The sequence below is a fragment of the Acomys minous genome (genome assembly GCF_964271855.1).
Source record: "Acomys minous genome assembly, chromosome: 11".
Lineage (NCBI taxonomy): Eukaryota > Metazoa > Chordata > Mammalia > Rodentia > Muridae > Acomys > Acomys minous.
In genome coordinates, this window is record NC_140492.1 from 106,175,182 (window position 1) to 106,191,859 (window position 16,678).

Below are 16,678 nucleotides of genomic sequence, written 5' to 3' on the forward strand. Positions count from 1 at the left end.
GGTCCTCAGACTCGGTGGCATAGGCCTTACCCACTGAGCCATCTCGCTGTCCCCCCAATAATGCTTTTAGCTATTTACACTTAGAAATCATGTTCTGTTTTATCAAAATCATCAAATTCCCTCTATTTGGGCATAATGTAGGCAGCAGGCATCTATACTACAGAGGTAATTAGCTAGTCTCTGTTGGGCGACCTACGGAAGTACACTAACATGCAGGTTTAGTGCCTACTGTTTACACTAGGAAACATTAAGTCAATAGGTATGCCTGTCTTACACACTGATGGCAAAACCATGACATCACCATTAGTTCTGAGGAGAAAAAAACAGAGAGAGAGAGAGAGAGAGAGAGAGAGAGAGAGAGAGAGAGAGAAAAGCTAAGCTTAGCGACTCAAGACTCAAAAACAAGTCTCTCTTTAGAGCAGAAAGAAAACAAGAATACTTTAAAAACATGACCATGAACACTGAAGAGACATGTTCTTTGGAAAAAAATTAAATTTAATTCTCAATCCTCATTTTTAGGATGGCGTCTAACTAATGCTTTTATTTAAGTTTATAATTTTTGTTGTAGTTCAAACAACAAGACCCTTGCTCACCACCTCTACATCATCCCTTGCAGTCCACTGCCAGGAGAGGACACGGTGGCTTCTCCAGAAGCTACAGAAAGGACAGCTTGTCTTCTCAGCCAAAGGGGCTGATGGCAGAGGAAGGCCTGATGGTTGTCATTTCTGCTCTGATTACCTTCCTTTAGCTAAGCACCAAGGAAGTAGATGAGCTACACACGCCAGCGAAGTGTCTGGGGTCCTCAAGTAGCACTGTCTCCAGCCCTCCTCCACCGTTTCCCTCTCTTCCAACAATTGCTCATCTCTTATCGTTTAATTTACTTCAGCCTTCGGGAGGATAGCATGTATCTTTTCTTGGTAAAAAGCAATAAAGCATGTGTATATTTTCCAAATCTCATTAAAAGTGCAGCATATAAACAGCGTAAAAAGCTGCATGGTAACAGGTACATCATTTTCAGTTATTTATTTGATAAAATGTGCTAACAATTACTTGGTACACAAATATAAATATTTATGCCAAGTTCTCAGAATTTTTTTTTTTAATCAAACTCCTCAGCCTTATTAGAAAGGCCTTTACCACACTTGTGAGCTCTAGCAATAGTCAGCTCTGCTTACTTTAAATGATGCTTTAAAATGCTGGTTTGTGTGCTGGATGTCGTGGCACTGTTTCCACCTCTCCCAAAGAAACCACAACAAAAACAAAAACAGCAAACAAACAAAACAATGAACAAACAAAAAGAGTCTATAAATATTTTCCTCCATTATTTACTACTGACCCTACAGCCTACAGATGCAGCTCAACTAACACAGCACAGTGACAGGGACAGCAGGATCCACTACTGTTTACTCTCCTAACTTTTGGTTTTGTTCACCTTGTATGAGATCTCTTGCCCCCATAACTAGGCTTGAAAGCATGGGACCAGAGGCTGGATTCCAATTCAGGTTAGTCAGACTTCAAAGATGGAAGTCTTATTAAACACAGAATGGGCTCAGGGGGAGGTGGGCAGCGAGAACGACCAGCTCATGTAGATTAACATGGAGATTGGAGGGTCAGCAAAATGAGAAAGAGCAGAGGGGGAGATGGTCGGAGCTGACGGTTTCTCCATATATGAAGGCTAAGGGTGTTAGCGATGCCTGGAGGATGAGAGGGAAGGGACACATGGATGAAAAGGGACACGGAGACGGCTACTGAGCTCTAGTACCTTGCCTATCGGCTACTGAGCTCAAGTACCTTGCCTGTCTCTTCATTACACCTGAGAACATTCCTCACAGGCAAGAGATTTTTAATTCCTCCAAATTAAGGAACATTACATTTCTAAACTACTTCTTTTGCTTAAGCGAAATGCTGGGACTCCTGTGAAGGAAAGACGAACTATAACCTACATTTGATCAGAGTCCATCATATTTCAGAAGGTACATTTAACTCATGATGCAGCCATCATATTTTGGTTATAATTTGGGATAAAATATAATTTTAGGAGCAGCTTTGGTAATAATTATAAAATTCAAAATGCATATACCACTTATTCTAGTATTTATACTACTGAAACTATTACTTAAAAAATAAAAAACTATGGCATATGCCTTTAATCCCAGCACTTGGGAGGCAGAGGCATGTGGATTGCTTTGAGTTCGAGGCCAGCCTGGTCTACAGAGTGAGTCCAGGACAGCCAAGGCTACACAGAGAAACCCTGTCTCGAAAAACAAAAAGCAAAACGAAACAAAAATCAGAAACTAAAACCAAAACACTCACAAACCACGTGACGGTCCTAACAGCAACACTTATGGATAGGGAAAGCCGGAGGACACCTCTCTTAGGTCACCATGAGGTGAAGGAATGGACACACACATACCAGGAACTAGTGCCCGGCTTACAACAACTAACGCAAGACAGTTACATCTGTGCAGCCCCTCCCCCTCCTCCCAAAAGGAAACCACAAATACGGTTTTCAACTGGTTTCTATTTTTCCCTTAAAACTACATTTCAAGTTGTATGTGCACACGTGTGTATGTGTGTTCACCAAGGAAGAACTATCTTATAGGGCACAGACAATGCTGTCTGCTGGGGGTGCTATGTGGGCACTGGTTCTGGGAGCAGGGAGCCACTGAGGATTTATCTTTTTGTCTACACTTCTCTAACTACTATGATTTTCTCCAAAATTCACTCTTCAGAGTTTCCTTTAGGCTTCATATCACGATCTTTTCACGATAGCGTAGTTAGAGCAACTTTCTCTGGTGCACAAGGTACTTGTTATGTTGACCACCAGTAGACCATACTTTGTACCAACTGTTGACATTACAGTGCTCCACAAAGATGGGCTGCTAATAATCAAACGCTTCCCTAGGATGCTCCCACAGGCTGTTTGCTAAAGCAAGTCCAATTACACTTGAACACGACCACCTACGGAGCAATACAGGGCAGAGAGATGTGACCTGAGGTCTGCATCAGACGACGCCCCAACTGTTACTCACCACAGGATTTGGAGCATGTTTACGTACTCCTATAGAATAAATCACCAATTTCTTACTAAGAACAAGACAGAATTTTTTTAAAAGATTGTTTTAAAAATATGAGAGGGTACTTATTGTGTGTTGTGTTCAGACATGCTACCAACATACACAGGTCATAATATGAGTCTCCACGTTTACTGTCAAATGAAAAAGGAACTTGTATGTAGACTTGTACGGTAGTTTAACCAGGAGGCTGACATAGATTGATACATAAAATGATTCAAAGTAGTATTTGAAGGCTAAATTAAGAAGGATAGACAAGCAAGATGGATTTAGTCTCAGTTTTATAAAAAGAAACCATGATAAAAATACTGTATGAAAAAATTCCTTTTCAATAAATATAAAATTATTTTAAAAAAAGAAATACAGTAATATCAAATGCACAGCTGGGAGTACCAAAAGGAGATGAGCCTTTCAAGTGCAGATCCTGGTTGTGGTCTGTGTTTCTGCAGATATGCCAGAGTTGAGAGGTCATGTGGACCCTCTGTGACACGTCAGTGAATGCCTTGGGTACTGCAGCTACTGGGCTGGTATCTGGGGTACATACAAGAGCATTGGCCTACTCTGGGAACTGGCCCAGGGCCTGGGTTTAAAAGGGTCACTAAATGACTTTCTTTTCACTCAAGGTCAAGATCAGTACGACTTTCCCTGAGACCTGTTCCTTTGCTGTAGTTTGCGCAGTAGAAGCTAGCCTGTGGGTGGTCAGTAAAACAAAAAGAAATGGGTGTCACGGAGTCTGGGGAAAGTAAAGACTACCTCTAACTCTCCTTTTCATCACCAGCTCTCTGCTTCCTGTGTGGGAGGGGACTTAAGGGTATTCAAGGACCATGGCATGAACATTGGACATCAGAGGACTGCCTGGGCAACCAGTTCTCTCTTTCCATGCCTGGAGGCTCCAGGGATTAAGCCCAGGTAGTCAGCTTGGTGGCAAGCACCTTCGGCTGCTGAATCATCTTGCCAGCCCTTTGCTCTCTTCTCAAACTATCTTTAAGAGTGTTCCAGAGAGATGTAGTTGAATATCTTTTTACTATTGTCCTATATATCCATGTCGTCATTTTTTTCTAGAGCTACATTACACGAGGATGAGCATTTTAAGCATGAGGGAAAATGTGCTCCGCCACATTCAACCAGGCGACACATACCCATGACACTCCCACAGTCTACGTGCTCAAGTTCAATATTCTGTCCCTATGCCACAACTTGCCGATTTAGAATGTCATCTCCTTTGCGGACATGCTTTGAGACAGGCTGGCCTCAAAGCTGCAGTTCAGCTTCCTCCTTCCTAGAGACCGTCACACCGGGCTAGTGTGTTTCCTCCTTTAGTAGGAAAAAGAGCCAGAGAAGCAGCAGTTCGCACAGCTAAGCTAGGGAAGCAGGGCTGGTGCTTCGAAATCAATGTCTCTATTGCTGAGTACTTAGCAAAGACGTTAAAGGTAGAACGGTATATTAGAATAGAAAGATAAAAGCAAACAGTTGGCTCAAAAAATTTCACAACTACAATGTCCCTGGTAGGATATTAACGTTAAATACCTTATAGCCACTTTGCATATATGATTAATTTTATCATCAAGTCATATAGAAAAATGTATGAAACACGATGAAATGGAAAAGACCTGACAAGTAGGACTATTCTAACAACAGTGCCCACACTGCAGTCGGTAGTCACACAGGCCTCACTGCTGAGTGTGGCTGGGTGAATCACCACGTACACATTACTGCACTGTACACTCGCAATGCTGAGCTAACATATAAGGAATAACACAAATGAAATGTTGCATTCCTCAAGATATAACTCTTTTCAAAAATATTTCAAAATAATAAGAAAAAGAAAAAAACCTTTTAAGAAGCAGGAAGTAAATTCACACACAAAAAAGAATAACTATAATCAAAAGAAATTTCTGTAAGCTGGGCGGTGGTGGCGCATGCCTTTAATCCCAGCACTTGGGAAGCAGAGGCAGGCAGATCTCTGTGAGTTCGAGGCCAGCCTGGACAACAGAGTGAGTTCCAGGACAGCCAGAGCTGTTACACAGAGAAAGCCTGTCTCAAAAAACCAATTTAAAAAATAAATAAATAAAAATTTTTGTAGCTACTTGTAAGGTGAATCACGCTTTTCTTTCAAAAGGGATGCAGATAAGCTAAACCATGTCATCACGAGACTGGCTAAAATAATTAAGTCAAAATCATATACTGGCCCTATTTATCTCATTAGAAGTTGTTAGTTCTCTTTAGAGAAGGTCACCCCAAAATCATGCTCAAGGCATTTTTCTCAAATGAGAAAAAAATGCTCAAAATTATACAGGAAAGCGCTGTCTTGTAAACAGATTTAATGTGAGCGCAGGTGAAACCACATGGTCAGATACCTGTGGAGCACTGTTAATCTCACAATTATGTCATGCCATTAGTCTAACAGTCAGAGGCAAGCCCTCCAGGGAACACACTTCCCACTGCATCCTGTGAGGCCACGGCCTGTTTCCCACCCGTCTTGACCACTGTCACACTAGAGCGGAAGGCGGTACACAGCTTGTTTACGTAGCACGTTTCTAGGCTCAAATCCACTGGGAGATTGGGTAGCGAGAAAGCTGGAAGTGCGCTCCACTCAGGCCCTCTGCTCTCTAGCAGCTCTTCTCAGACACAGGCTCTGAAAATCAGAGTCCAAGCTAACCTGCACTGTCCATTATAGCTCCTTAAACGGGGCTGTTTCAATCTCAGAAATTCTGAAAGGAATGTCATGTGACCACATTTCTGCAAATAGTCATAGTTTACATGACTGCATTAGGAACACTATCTCAACTTGGTAATAAACTTAAAAAAAAAAAGGTTTAAAATAAGAAACTCCAGGAGCTATTAACCTTCATAGCAAGATAACTGCATTGAATATATAATTATTGATAGGCCCATCAGTTAAGCTAAAATTCAAAGGACAATGTGTTATTTGAACTAAGGAAAAATGAAAGAGAAAAGAGAACTATCTTACTTGTCAATGTCCACTGAAAAATTTAATAAGCCCTAACTGAGTGATTCTCAACCTTCCTAACGCAGCAATCCTTTAATACGGTTCCTCATGTTGTGGTGACCCCCAAGCATAAAATCGTTTCAGTGCTACATTGTCACTGTACTTTTGTATGGTTAGGAACTGTAAATATCTGATATGAGTCTCCAGGGGGCTGTGACCCACGTGCTGAGGGGCACTACCCGAAATGCTCCTGAGAAGTCTCTGGGATGACTGTGGGCTAGTGTGGATTTCCCAAAGGCAGCAAGGGGTGAGTAAGATGACCGATCCTCTAGGGCAGAAGCCTACTTGAGAACTCTTGAACGCACGTGCTTTCTGGAGGCCGACGGCTCCTCTGATGGTCATTCTCGAGATTTAACAGGGGCAGCCTCTTGCCAGTAAAATGCTCCACACGCCTCACTACTGCTACTGAGACATAGCAGAGCCAACATGGGGAGCACCACGAGAAATCTGACTGCACATATGATTGCCTTGGACATAAAAACCATGTATCACACAGTGCCAGGAGACTTCTGAAAACACATTCACAGCAGCGCTATTGTAAACAAGGCCCATCATCAGTAGGACGGACAAATAAATACGGGCATTCTCACAGCCAGAATACTCCAAAGCAATGCTACCACCAGCCATGCAGGGCTACAGACTTGCACGTGGGTTTCGTGTGATTTGGGGTGTTATAAGCATGAAAACAGGCACCAAATTTCAGAGTTATAAATGTCCCTAAATGATTTTGAGAATATCCTGCCAACCTTCACATGCACTCACACACACACATAAACATGAAGTACACATGCACACATGCATTTTCACAGCATCACTGGCACATAAGCATAATCATTTTGAACAACTTATAGTGCTTGTTATTTTATACATCGTAACAGTATAAAATCTTATGGATTCATTGAAAAGAATATACTGAATTTTACTTATATAATATTTAACTGAAAATAAGGCTGATAGTAATCTAAAATTATAAACTATATAAATATTTTTTGGGTTTGAGAAATGGCTCAACAACTCTTTAACAGACTAGGCTTACAACCAAAAATATAAATATTTTTGTTGAAGCAATATTTATATATGAATCATAAAATTTCATTAAAATTAATTTTGCTTTTTATTTTATACATTTTACACTAATATGTATATGTGGGTCACACTGTAATTCCCTGTATGAGACAGGGAAACATCCAATAAATGACAACAAATGAATTACAGGCACATGAAACATGGGTAAATTCTACTATTAAAGACTTTAAGAAAGATGTATAGAACTCATACTGTATGATATATAGAGCTTAAAAGCAGATCAAGACAAACCAGCATTTAATGATGTAAAAATGCCTCTACTACCCAAGAAGAAATTACAACACAAATCAGGGGCAGCCTGTAGGGGCGGGACATGGAGACCTCACACATGCTCAGAGCTGTCTGCGCTAGCTGTCTGCCTAGGTGCTAGTTTGCTGTACTTGTTGTCAGTAGTCAGACTTCATATACAGAGTGGCATCTCTTAGTTTTTAAATGACTTAACACTGCTTGCCATAAACATTTCTACTTGCACCATGAAGTAATGACTTTAAAAACACTTACAAAACTATATTGTATTATATATTATATTATAAAATAGTAAAATAAATTTAATAATATTAGGGCCCTGAGCTGCTTAGCCAAGACCATGATACTTTCCTCAATATATTTTTACAAAATCATTTCTAAAATTTAAAAAGCATAAAATGAAAGCCAGCACAGCAGTGGATAAGCCATCTCCCCAGGCTAGCATTTTTTACATTTTACTAGTATATTGTATGGAAAAAAATGTTAGTGGATATATTTCTGAACTGTCCCATATATTCTTTTGAGTTAATTTAAAAGAAAATTATTTTTTAGATATAAATATATATATGTGTATGTATGTATGTGTATATATATATATATATATATATATATATATATATATATATATCATAAACTCTAAATCAGCTGTAATATTTTTCTTAAGTTTTCTTAAGTTTATTTTCTTTCCCTGCACTAGAAAGTAAATTTTATTTTAAATTTAATTTAAAATTTTGTTTTGTGTTTTTGAGACAGCGTTTCTCTGTGTAGCCTTGGCTGTCCTAGACTCACTTTGTGGACCAGGCTGGCCTCTAACTCAGCGAGCGATCCACCTGCCTCTGCCTTCCAAGTGCTGGGATTAAAGGCGTGCACCACCATACCCAGCCTAGAAAGTAAATTTTAAAGTGAAAAACTAAATATGTACATATTCATTTGCTTAAAAGTATAAATAAAATGACAAGTGTTTTATATAACTAATAGCTAATACTAAATGAAATGTTACTAAGCGAAATGAAGTGTAAGAACAATTTGGCTTTAACAAGTGAGATTTTTCTGAGCACAGAAGCTTGCTGCTGTCAGATGTGCTGTCTCAGGGAGGTGGGAGGCAGGGAGGTGGGAGGCAGAGGCGGGAGGCTAAGGAGGGACCATTTTGTGCTCAAGGCCAGTCTGAGCCATACCTAACGAGACCCCTTTCCTAAAAGACCCCTTTTCTCCAAAGGGCTTGCCTTCTAGCATAAAATACTTCAAAAGAAATGCTGTAGCATACAAAACTAAGTTAATCTCTATCAAAGAGTATTGCTGATGACCTACTTCTCACACTTAATTCATTTTATGCATAATTGAACTTATAAATGAAAAATACTCTGAGAAAGTTCCGTCATCTGCAGTACTCACCATGAACTTGGTTGATTTCTGAATTCTGGGACAGAATTTCGTCTGCGAGCTTTTGAGCAGTCGGCAAGACTTCCGTGTGGTGCACTGTGATCAAATACTGAACAAACTTCTGCAGCTGGTCTCTGTTCATCTGGAAGAGAGTCTCTGAAATGGGCAGGTGCAGCTTGACCTGATCTGGCTTGCGGATGCGGTATAAAGACAGCGCCACAACATGGGCACAATAAAATATGTCCTTGTTTCCACAGCTGCAGGTCACTGAGGTAATCTTGCAACGATCAAAGCTGATGGCCACGTTGCAAACGGTTTCTGGCTCCGATTGTATTGCAGGTTCTGTCACTGTGCCACTCAAGTGGAAACCTAGGTGACAAGAAAGGGAGAGTTCAGCTTCTGTCCTCAGACGCTATGAAAAGTCCTAACTCTTGGAAGCACGTGGCTCTGGACAAATGATACTTGGCACCGCAAATTTAAAGCACTGACTGCAGTACGTCTTGAACACTTACAGCGAGCGGTTACTTCACAGCATCACTTCTGTACTCATGTACTTGTGGGATGCATGACTGAGATCTAGAGCAGAGGAGCACTGTGGTCCCCCTCTTGTATGTTTAAGTGTTAAGTATAAGTAAGCTGGCTTATTTAGCTTTTTTTTCTTAGCCAAACTGCTCACTCCCCTTCACATTTGTTCTCGGCTGCCATGAAGCTAGCAATCAACACTATAAAGGTAAGGGAGGACTTTGACCAGAGAAACTTCTTAATGCAATATGTTTCTGCAATACATATATGTCTATAAATATATTTGTATGATATATTAACATATATATCACAATGCCCCCAAATGCAGTATCTATCAACAGCAGCTACAGGGAGAGCTGTAAACCCTACAGCTGATTCATGCATTTCACACTCTGAGTAAATCACATGGTTACACTCTTAACCTTGAATAGAGGAAAGCTTAAATACACGGCTAAATACACACATAACCCCCACCCCCACAATGTGATATCACCAATAAGAATAGAGCATTGGAGGCAACGGACCTTCAACTTAGAAACAGACAGGAACCTTCCACAGGTTCCATCATCAATGGCCAGCTGGACACTGCTTACAAAGAGCCAGAAGCACAATGCTTGCCCCACAAGGAGGCCATTTGCTCTTGAAGAGTTCTAGCTAAGCCAACTGCAGATGCCTCCAATGACCACTGTGTCCCAATCAGTTGTGGCCTCCGTGGCCGACAAGCATCCCTGGACTTTTCCCCTAAATGCACAGGAAAGCTACCCTGAAGTTTGGCGGGCTGAGGAGAGGCAAGGGGTACACATCCATTCCGCCAGCCACGCTCATGCTGAAGGATAGTCCCTACGGCGGGGAGACCCTTCAGGAGCATCAAGGGCATCACATGATTTCAAACGCCTGACAGAAACTTGAGTGCTAAATAATGAAGCCCTCAGCATTCTCTTAGCCTTCTGCTATTTATGCTACTTCAAAAAAAAATTATCAGGCTGGGGCTGAGTTCCCCTTCACAAACCTCATGAGAACTGGAGAAAACTCCCAAGCATGTGGCTTGAGAGTGACGGCGGACAACAGCAAGAACCCCTACGTGTGGTGCTGGGGCCGCACGTGAGTTGCCTAGGCCACTCTGCCAAAGAACACAGACCTGCCGGAGCGAGGTAATTTTATCTTGTAATGATTTCTAACAAAGTCATCACTCTAAAAAGGGTATTCCATAAACACAAACGATTGTTTCACAATAGAAAAATTTGAAATTGCCATGTAACAGATATTTGGGTTTTTCTCCCATAAATATAATCCACTTAAAAACAGACATTTTAGTTTCCTTTGTCCCTCTGATCAAGAGTTCTCTAGGAAAAGAAGAGAAAGTGTACAGAGAAAATAGTTTCTTCATTTTTAGGTTTTACTCATTAAAAAAATACACAAGCACCTGAGAAAAATGTAAAACTGAAAAAATAAGGGCAATCTTGCCTTAGTCAGTACATATCAGATGTACTATATATAGTAATAAAATGCATGGAATAGGCAAAATGAGACAAAAACGTCTGAATCAGAACAAAGGCCCCAACCATATTATATACATTTAGTTCAAGGAAGATTGTTTCCACATGTCACATATTCACATGTATGGATGCCATATACCACAGCATGTAGAGTTGATTTATAAAATGAACATCTTCCCACTTAACACAGCCACCTTTCCCCTTGTCCACCACAGTCCCCTTGCCCCTCCATAAAAATGTACTGGAGAATTCTAAACATAGACAAAGCCCGTAACTGAGGACTCAAAAGAGCGAGGCTGGGTAGTAAACAGTTTACAATATGGCCTGGGAGGGTAGCACATTCCTACCATGTGCCAGGCCCTGAGATCAGTCTTCATCACATGAGGTGTACACACACACACACACACACACACACACACACACACACACACACACACACACACTCACTCACTCTCCTCTCTCTCTCTCTCTCTCTCTCTCTCTCTCTCCATGTGTAATCATCAGCATAATCAAGAATCAAGAAGGTGATAATGGAACAGGCGCTCTAAACAACACTAATTATTATTAAAAGAAAGAGATCCTTAAGAAAACTGATGAGGCACTCCAACAGCTAGGACAGAAATGATCTTTTTCATGTAAGCTACATACTACAAGTCATAAAGGGGTGAATCCTCATATAGTATTGTTAATGCTAGCAGGGAATTTCCATGTATTATTCAACTGCTACAGAAAACACTGATTATTCTTCAATTCAGATTTTTAAATTAAATTTTAAAATTTTTGACTTCAAAAACAAAACTTAATCTAAAAGATATGAGGTCACAAAACACAAGATAAGTCACAAAACTTCATTAATCTGAGCTCATCAAATATTAAGGTATTTCATTTTCCCCCCTAATTCTATTATCTTTCAAGTGCCCAAATTCCTTTAAAAATTCCAGCCTTCTCTAATGGAAATCTTGCTAAATAAAAGGTAACGTCTCCTGTTGGCTGGCCTGTGCCCTGCTGACTACAGAACAGCCAGGCGCTCCCTGAGTGAGCTCCTCCTGCTGCTCTCTCCAGCACATCTACCGAAACGACTCTTCACACAGCTTGTCTGTCAGGTCAGCCTTACTGCTCCAATGTGCTGTTGAAGCAGTTAGCTAGCTCACGGAGGCCGATCTGATGGGTGTGGGGCAATTTTCCCTTCACCTTCAGGTGAGGGTTACAAAGTGCAAGGCTTTACTTCAAATACAAGGAAATCACACATTCATCTATAAAAGGCAGCTGTGTATAACTTCCTAAGGCCATGGGGTACCAGGTCAATATGAAGAAATTCCACACGCTGACTTCAACTTTATAATGGTGTTTTGGCCTCTTTGAGGAACTTTTGAAATTCTATCCTAAAATCCTAAAATCACACCGATGCACACAAAAGAAGAGACAGGAAACCACAAGTCCCTCCACCACATCATAAGGGCTGGGAAGACCTCCTGCTTTACCTGCCTCACACTCCATCCTCCTGCTGTGGTGATCAGTGAAGATCCTGAGTGAGCTGAAACAGGACCACTTCTTAAGATCACATGTCCTTTCTGGAGCTCTGACCAACTGTGATGATGCACTGAGCACAGAAAGGGCTAAGCCTGGACTATCTGGTAAAATATTTAAATATGAAGAAATCACTCTAAGCCTTCTTCTAAAATGCATTCAGGCCTGAGTGTGGTGACACATCCCTTTAATCCCAACTCTGCTCTTAGGAAGCAGAGGCAGACCAATGTTTGTAAGTTCAAGGCCAGCCTGGAGGCCAGAGAGGTCCAGGTCAAAGTGAGAGCCTGTCTCAAAAACAAAGAAACAAAGTTTGTTTGACAGCCTCCAGGTCAGATTGCAGACTACACGGGCTAAGGAGGAGTCAGTATAAGCACTGGCTCTATGCAAAGGGACCAGGAAGGCTTCAGAAAGTCACAAAGGTGAAGATTCTTCACGTGGTGCAGGGATCTGCAGCAAGGGGGGGTGGGGGGCATGGAAACCTTATTTGAAAGGCAAACCAGGCAGCAGTAGAGAAAAGAGTCTGGTGGGCCTAGCTTAAGGACAAACCCTTGGATCACGTGAGACTCAAATTCAGGGACACAGCGATTCCTCCAGCAGTAGTAGAATCCCAATTTGTTGTTGTTTTTGTTTTTTGTTTTTTAAGACAGGGTTTCTCTGTGTAGCCTTAGCTACCCTGTACTCACTTTGTAGACCAGGCTGGCCTCGAACTTACAAAGATCTGCCTGCCTCTACACCTCCAGAGTGCTGGGATCACCACCACCCGGCCAATTTGTCATTGTATATGACTAAGGGCAGTGGGCACTATTCTGAGAAACAACAGACTGATTAAAATTAAGCTACCCTTAAGACCTAATGGCAGGGAAGAATCACGTCATGGAGCTTGACTTCAGCCTTTCATAGTCCAAAGTAAGGCGTAGCTCTGTGAGGCAGTGGTGGAGAGCAAGAGAGCTGCACTCTTGACAGCCCAAAAAATGCAGGCACCAGAGGTATGGCTCAGAGAACTACACCAGGTGGACACACACACCCTCAAATGACAGGAAGCCAAGCTTATCAACTGAGAAACTTCGCAGGAGCCTACAGTCTGCGGTAAGTGGTAAGTGGGCAGACCAACCTCTGGAGTTTGTTATCTTTTCAGTGAGTTAGAATCCCAGAACTCCAGCCAGGCACCCAAGGAAGCAGAGACAGGCAGATCTCTGTGAGTTCAAGACCAGCCTAATCTTACACACACACACACACACACACACACACACACACTCTCTCTCTCTCTCTCTCTCTCTCTCTCTCTCTCTCTCTCTCTCTCTCTCTCACCACACACGCAGCACACTGAGCCCTCACACCGCACACGCAGCACAGTGAGCCGTCACACCGCACACGCAGCAAAGTGAGCCCTCACACCACACACGCAGCACACTGAGCCCTCACACCACACACGCAGCACAGTGAGCCCTCACACCGCACACGCAGCAAAGTGAGCCCTCACACCGCACACGCAGCAAAGTGAGCCCTCACACCACACACGCAGCACACTGAGCCCTCACACCGCACACGCAGCAAAGTGAGCCCTCACACCACACACGCAGCACACTGAGCCCTCACACCGCACACGCAGCACAGTGAGCCCTCACACCGCACACGCAGCACAGTGAGCCGTCACACCGCACACGCAGCACACTGAGCCCTCACCCCGCACACGCAGCACAGTGAGCCCTCACACCGCACACGCAGCACAGTGAGCCCTCACACCGCACACGCAGCACAGTGAGCCCTCACACCGCACACGCAGCACAGTGAGCCCTCACACCGCACACGCAGCACAGTGAGCCCTCACACCGCACACGCAGCAGTGAGCCCTCACACCGCACACGCAGCACACTGAGCCCTCACACCGCACACACAGCACAGTGAGCCCTCACACCGCACACACAGCACACTGAGCCCTCACACCACACACACAGCACACTGAGCCCTCACACTGCACACACAGCACAGTACACTGAGCCCTCACACCGCACACGCAGCACACTGAGCCCTCACACCGCACACACAGCACACTGAGCCCTCACACCGCACACACAGCACACTGAGCCCTCACACCGCACACACAGCACAGTGAGCCCTCACATTGCACACGCAGCACAGTGAGCCCTCACACCGCACACGCAGCACAGTGAGCCCTCACACCGCACACGCAGCACAGTGAGCCCTCACACCGCACACGCAGCACAGTGAGCCCTCACACCGCACACGCAGCACAGTGAGCCCTCACACCGCACACGCAGCACAGTGAGCCCTCACACCGCACACGCAGCACAGTGAGCCCTCACACCGCACACGCAGCACAGTGAGCCCTCACACCGCACACGCAGCACAGTGAGCCCTCACACCACACACGCAGCACACTGAGCCCTCACACCGCACACGCAGCACAGTGAGCCCTCACACCGCACATGTATGTGCAGCTCTAATTTTCAAGTAAAGAAGCTATGCCAACACTTCTTTTTTCTTTTTATTCCACTTTTTGTATTATTTTCACTTCACTGTATTTTAAACGTGCAACTTTTAAAGAAGATTTTATTCATATTTTTATTTCCCTTCACCAGTTCATCTAACTATGTGTTCTTTTCAGTATTGCAATCATTTTCCTTCTCTTTTGCCCACTCTGTTTCCTTTCAGTGTTCTCTCTAATAATTTTTTGTTGGTTGGGCAGTTGTTGTTAGCTTTGTTTTTGTTTTGAGACAGGTGTCTCTGTGTAGCCTTGGCTGATCTGGAACTCACTCTGTAGGTCAGGCTGGCCTCACATTCAGAGATCCGCCTGCCTCTGCCTCTTGAGTGCTAAGATTAAAGGCGTGCGCCACCACCACCGGCTCTAATAGTAGTATCTTTACTTCAGATGAAGAGTTGAGGTCATACTGCTGTATGGTACTAGAAAAAGATGCGTAGACAAATGGAATAGAAGATCCAGAAATAAGCTTACACAGCCACTTGGGTAAGTGTCAAAAATAAACATCAGAAAAAAAAAAGACAGCCCCTCTAACAAACGGCAAGAATGAAACTACTTCCATTTCTCTGACAATGTAACATGGATCAAAGGCATTCCTCACACAAACACCATCACATCAAGGACCCCAATGCCTCGCAAGCATGAGAACACAAAGCCTTCCTTTCCTGGGTCAGGCTCAGAGGAAGGGCAAAGCCCTCTTCTGGTCCAAGTACAATATTAAAAAGATTGACCTTTGCCTAAGCCAGTGATGGAGAAAATATCATGCCCAGTTTCCTCCTTCTGCTGAGTACACCTGAAACTGCTTCCCTCCAGAGACCTCCTCCTGACATTACTTTACCTAAGCCACCTTCTGCAGCTGTACACAGTAAGCCCACCTCCCTGTGCAGCAGTACATGGTCTTACTTCTGGACTGCTGGTGCATTTCTGTCAGAGGGCACCCCCCATCCAGTGTCAGCTTTTCTCTACACCTGTCTGTGTGTCTGCCCTTCATTCTCTCTTCACTTTACATACCTCCTGGGGTCAAGTCCAAAGTCATATGAATCAAGGCGACCTTAACTGCTAGATCTAAAACTTTGAAAGTGCTAGAGGAAAACGCTTCCAGACAGGCACAGACTTTAATGAACAACAAGAAATAACTGCAGAAACTAACAAATGGGATTATAGGAAACTAACGGGGTTCTACACAGCAGAGGATGTGACCATCAGGGAGAAGAAACAGCTTGTGGGATAGGGAAGCTTCTCTGTCCTGAGACAGCGGATTAACAGCTAGGATACTTACAGACCCACAGAAACTAAACAACAAAAACACAACTAATAATGGGCTAATGAACTGAAATGACAGCTCTCAAAAAAAAACAGGAATATTAATGATAATAACTGAACAAGTGTTCAACACCATTAACCATCAGAGAAACATAATTAGAGAAAAAGCTTTACATATCTGTCTTGTCCCACTCAGATTGCTGTCATCAAGGGAACACATGACAACAAATGTTGGCAAAGAGAGGGATAGAAGCATCTTTGTACACTGCTGGTAGAAAGGTAGATTGGCACAGCCACCACAGAAGCCAATATGGAGGTTCCTCAAAAGAAAAGTGAGCTACCAAATGACTCAGCTAGACTACTCCTGAGATCACACCCAAAGTCAACACAGCACAACAGACACACACTCGTGTTCATTTCTATGATATTCACAATGAAAACAACAAAAAGAACCAGCCTCAAGCCCATCAATAGGTGAATGACAAAAGAAAAAGTGTGTACGTACAGAAAGAAATTTTATTTGGCCATTAAAAAGTACAATGAAATCACCTGGGCAGTGATGGGGCACACCTTT

The 16,678-nt window shown here is 43.0% G+C and overlaps 1 protein-coding gene across 1 annotated transcript in view; it reads right to left on the bottom strand.

The window, feature by feature from the left end:
- The window catches only part of ZSWIM6 (zinc finger SWIM-type containing 6), a 167,771-nt gene that overhangs the window by 54,888 nt on the left and 96,205 nt on the right, over positions 1-16,678 (bottom strand). Inside the window, exon 2 of the mRNA XM_084802585.1 lies at positions 8,809-9,165. Coding sequence (XP_084658711.1) covers positions 8,809-9,165 — 357 coding nt within the window. The remainder of the gene's footprint in view (positions 1-8,808; positions 9,166-16,678) is intronic.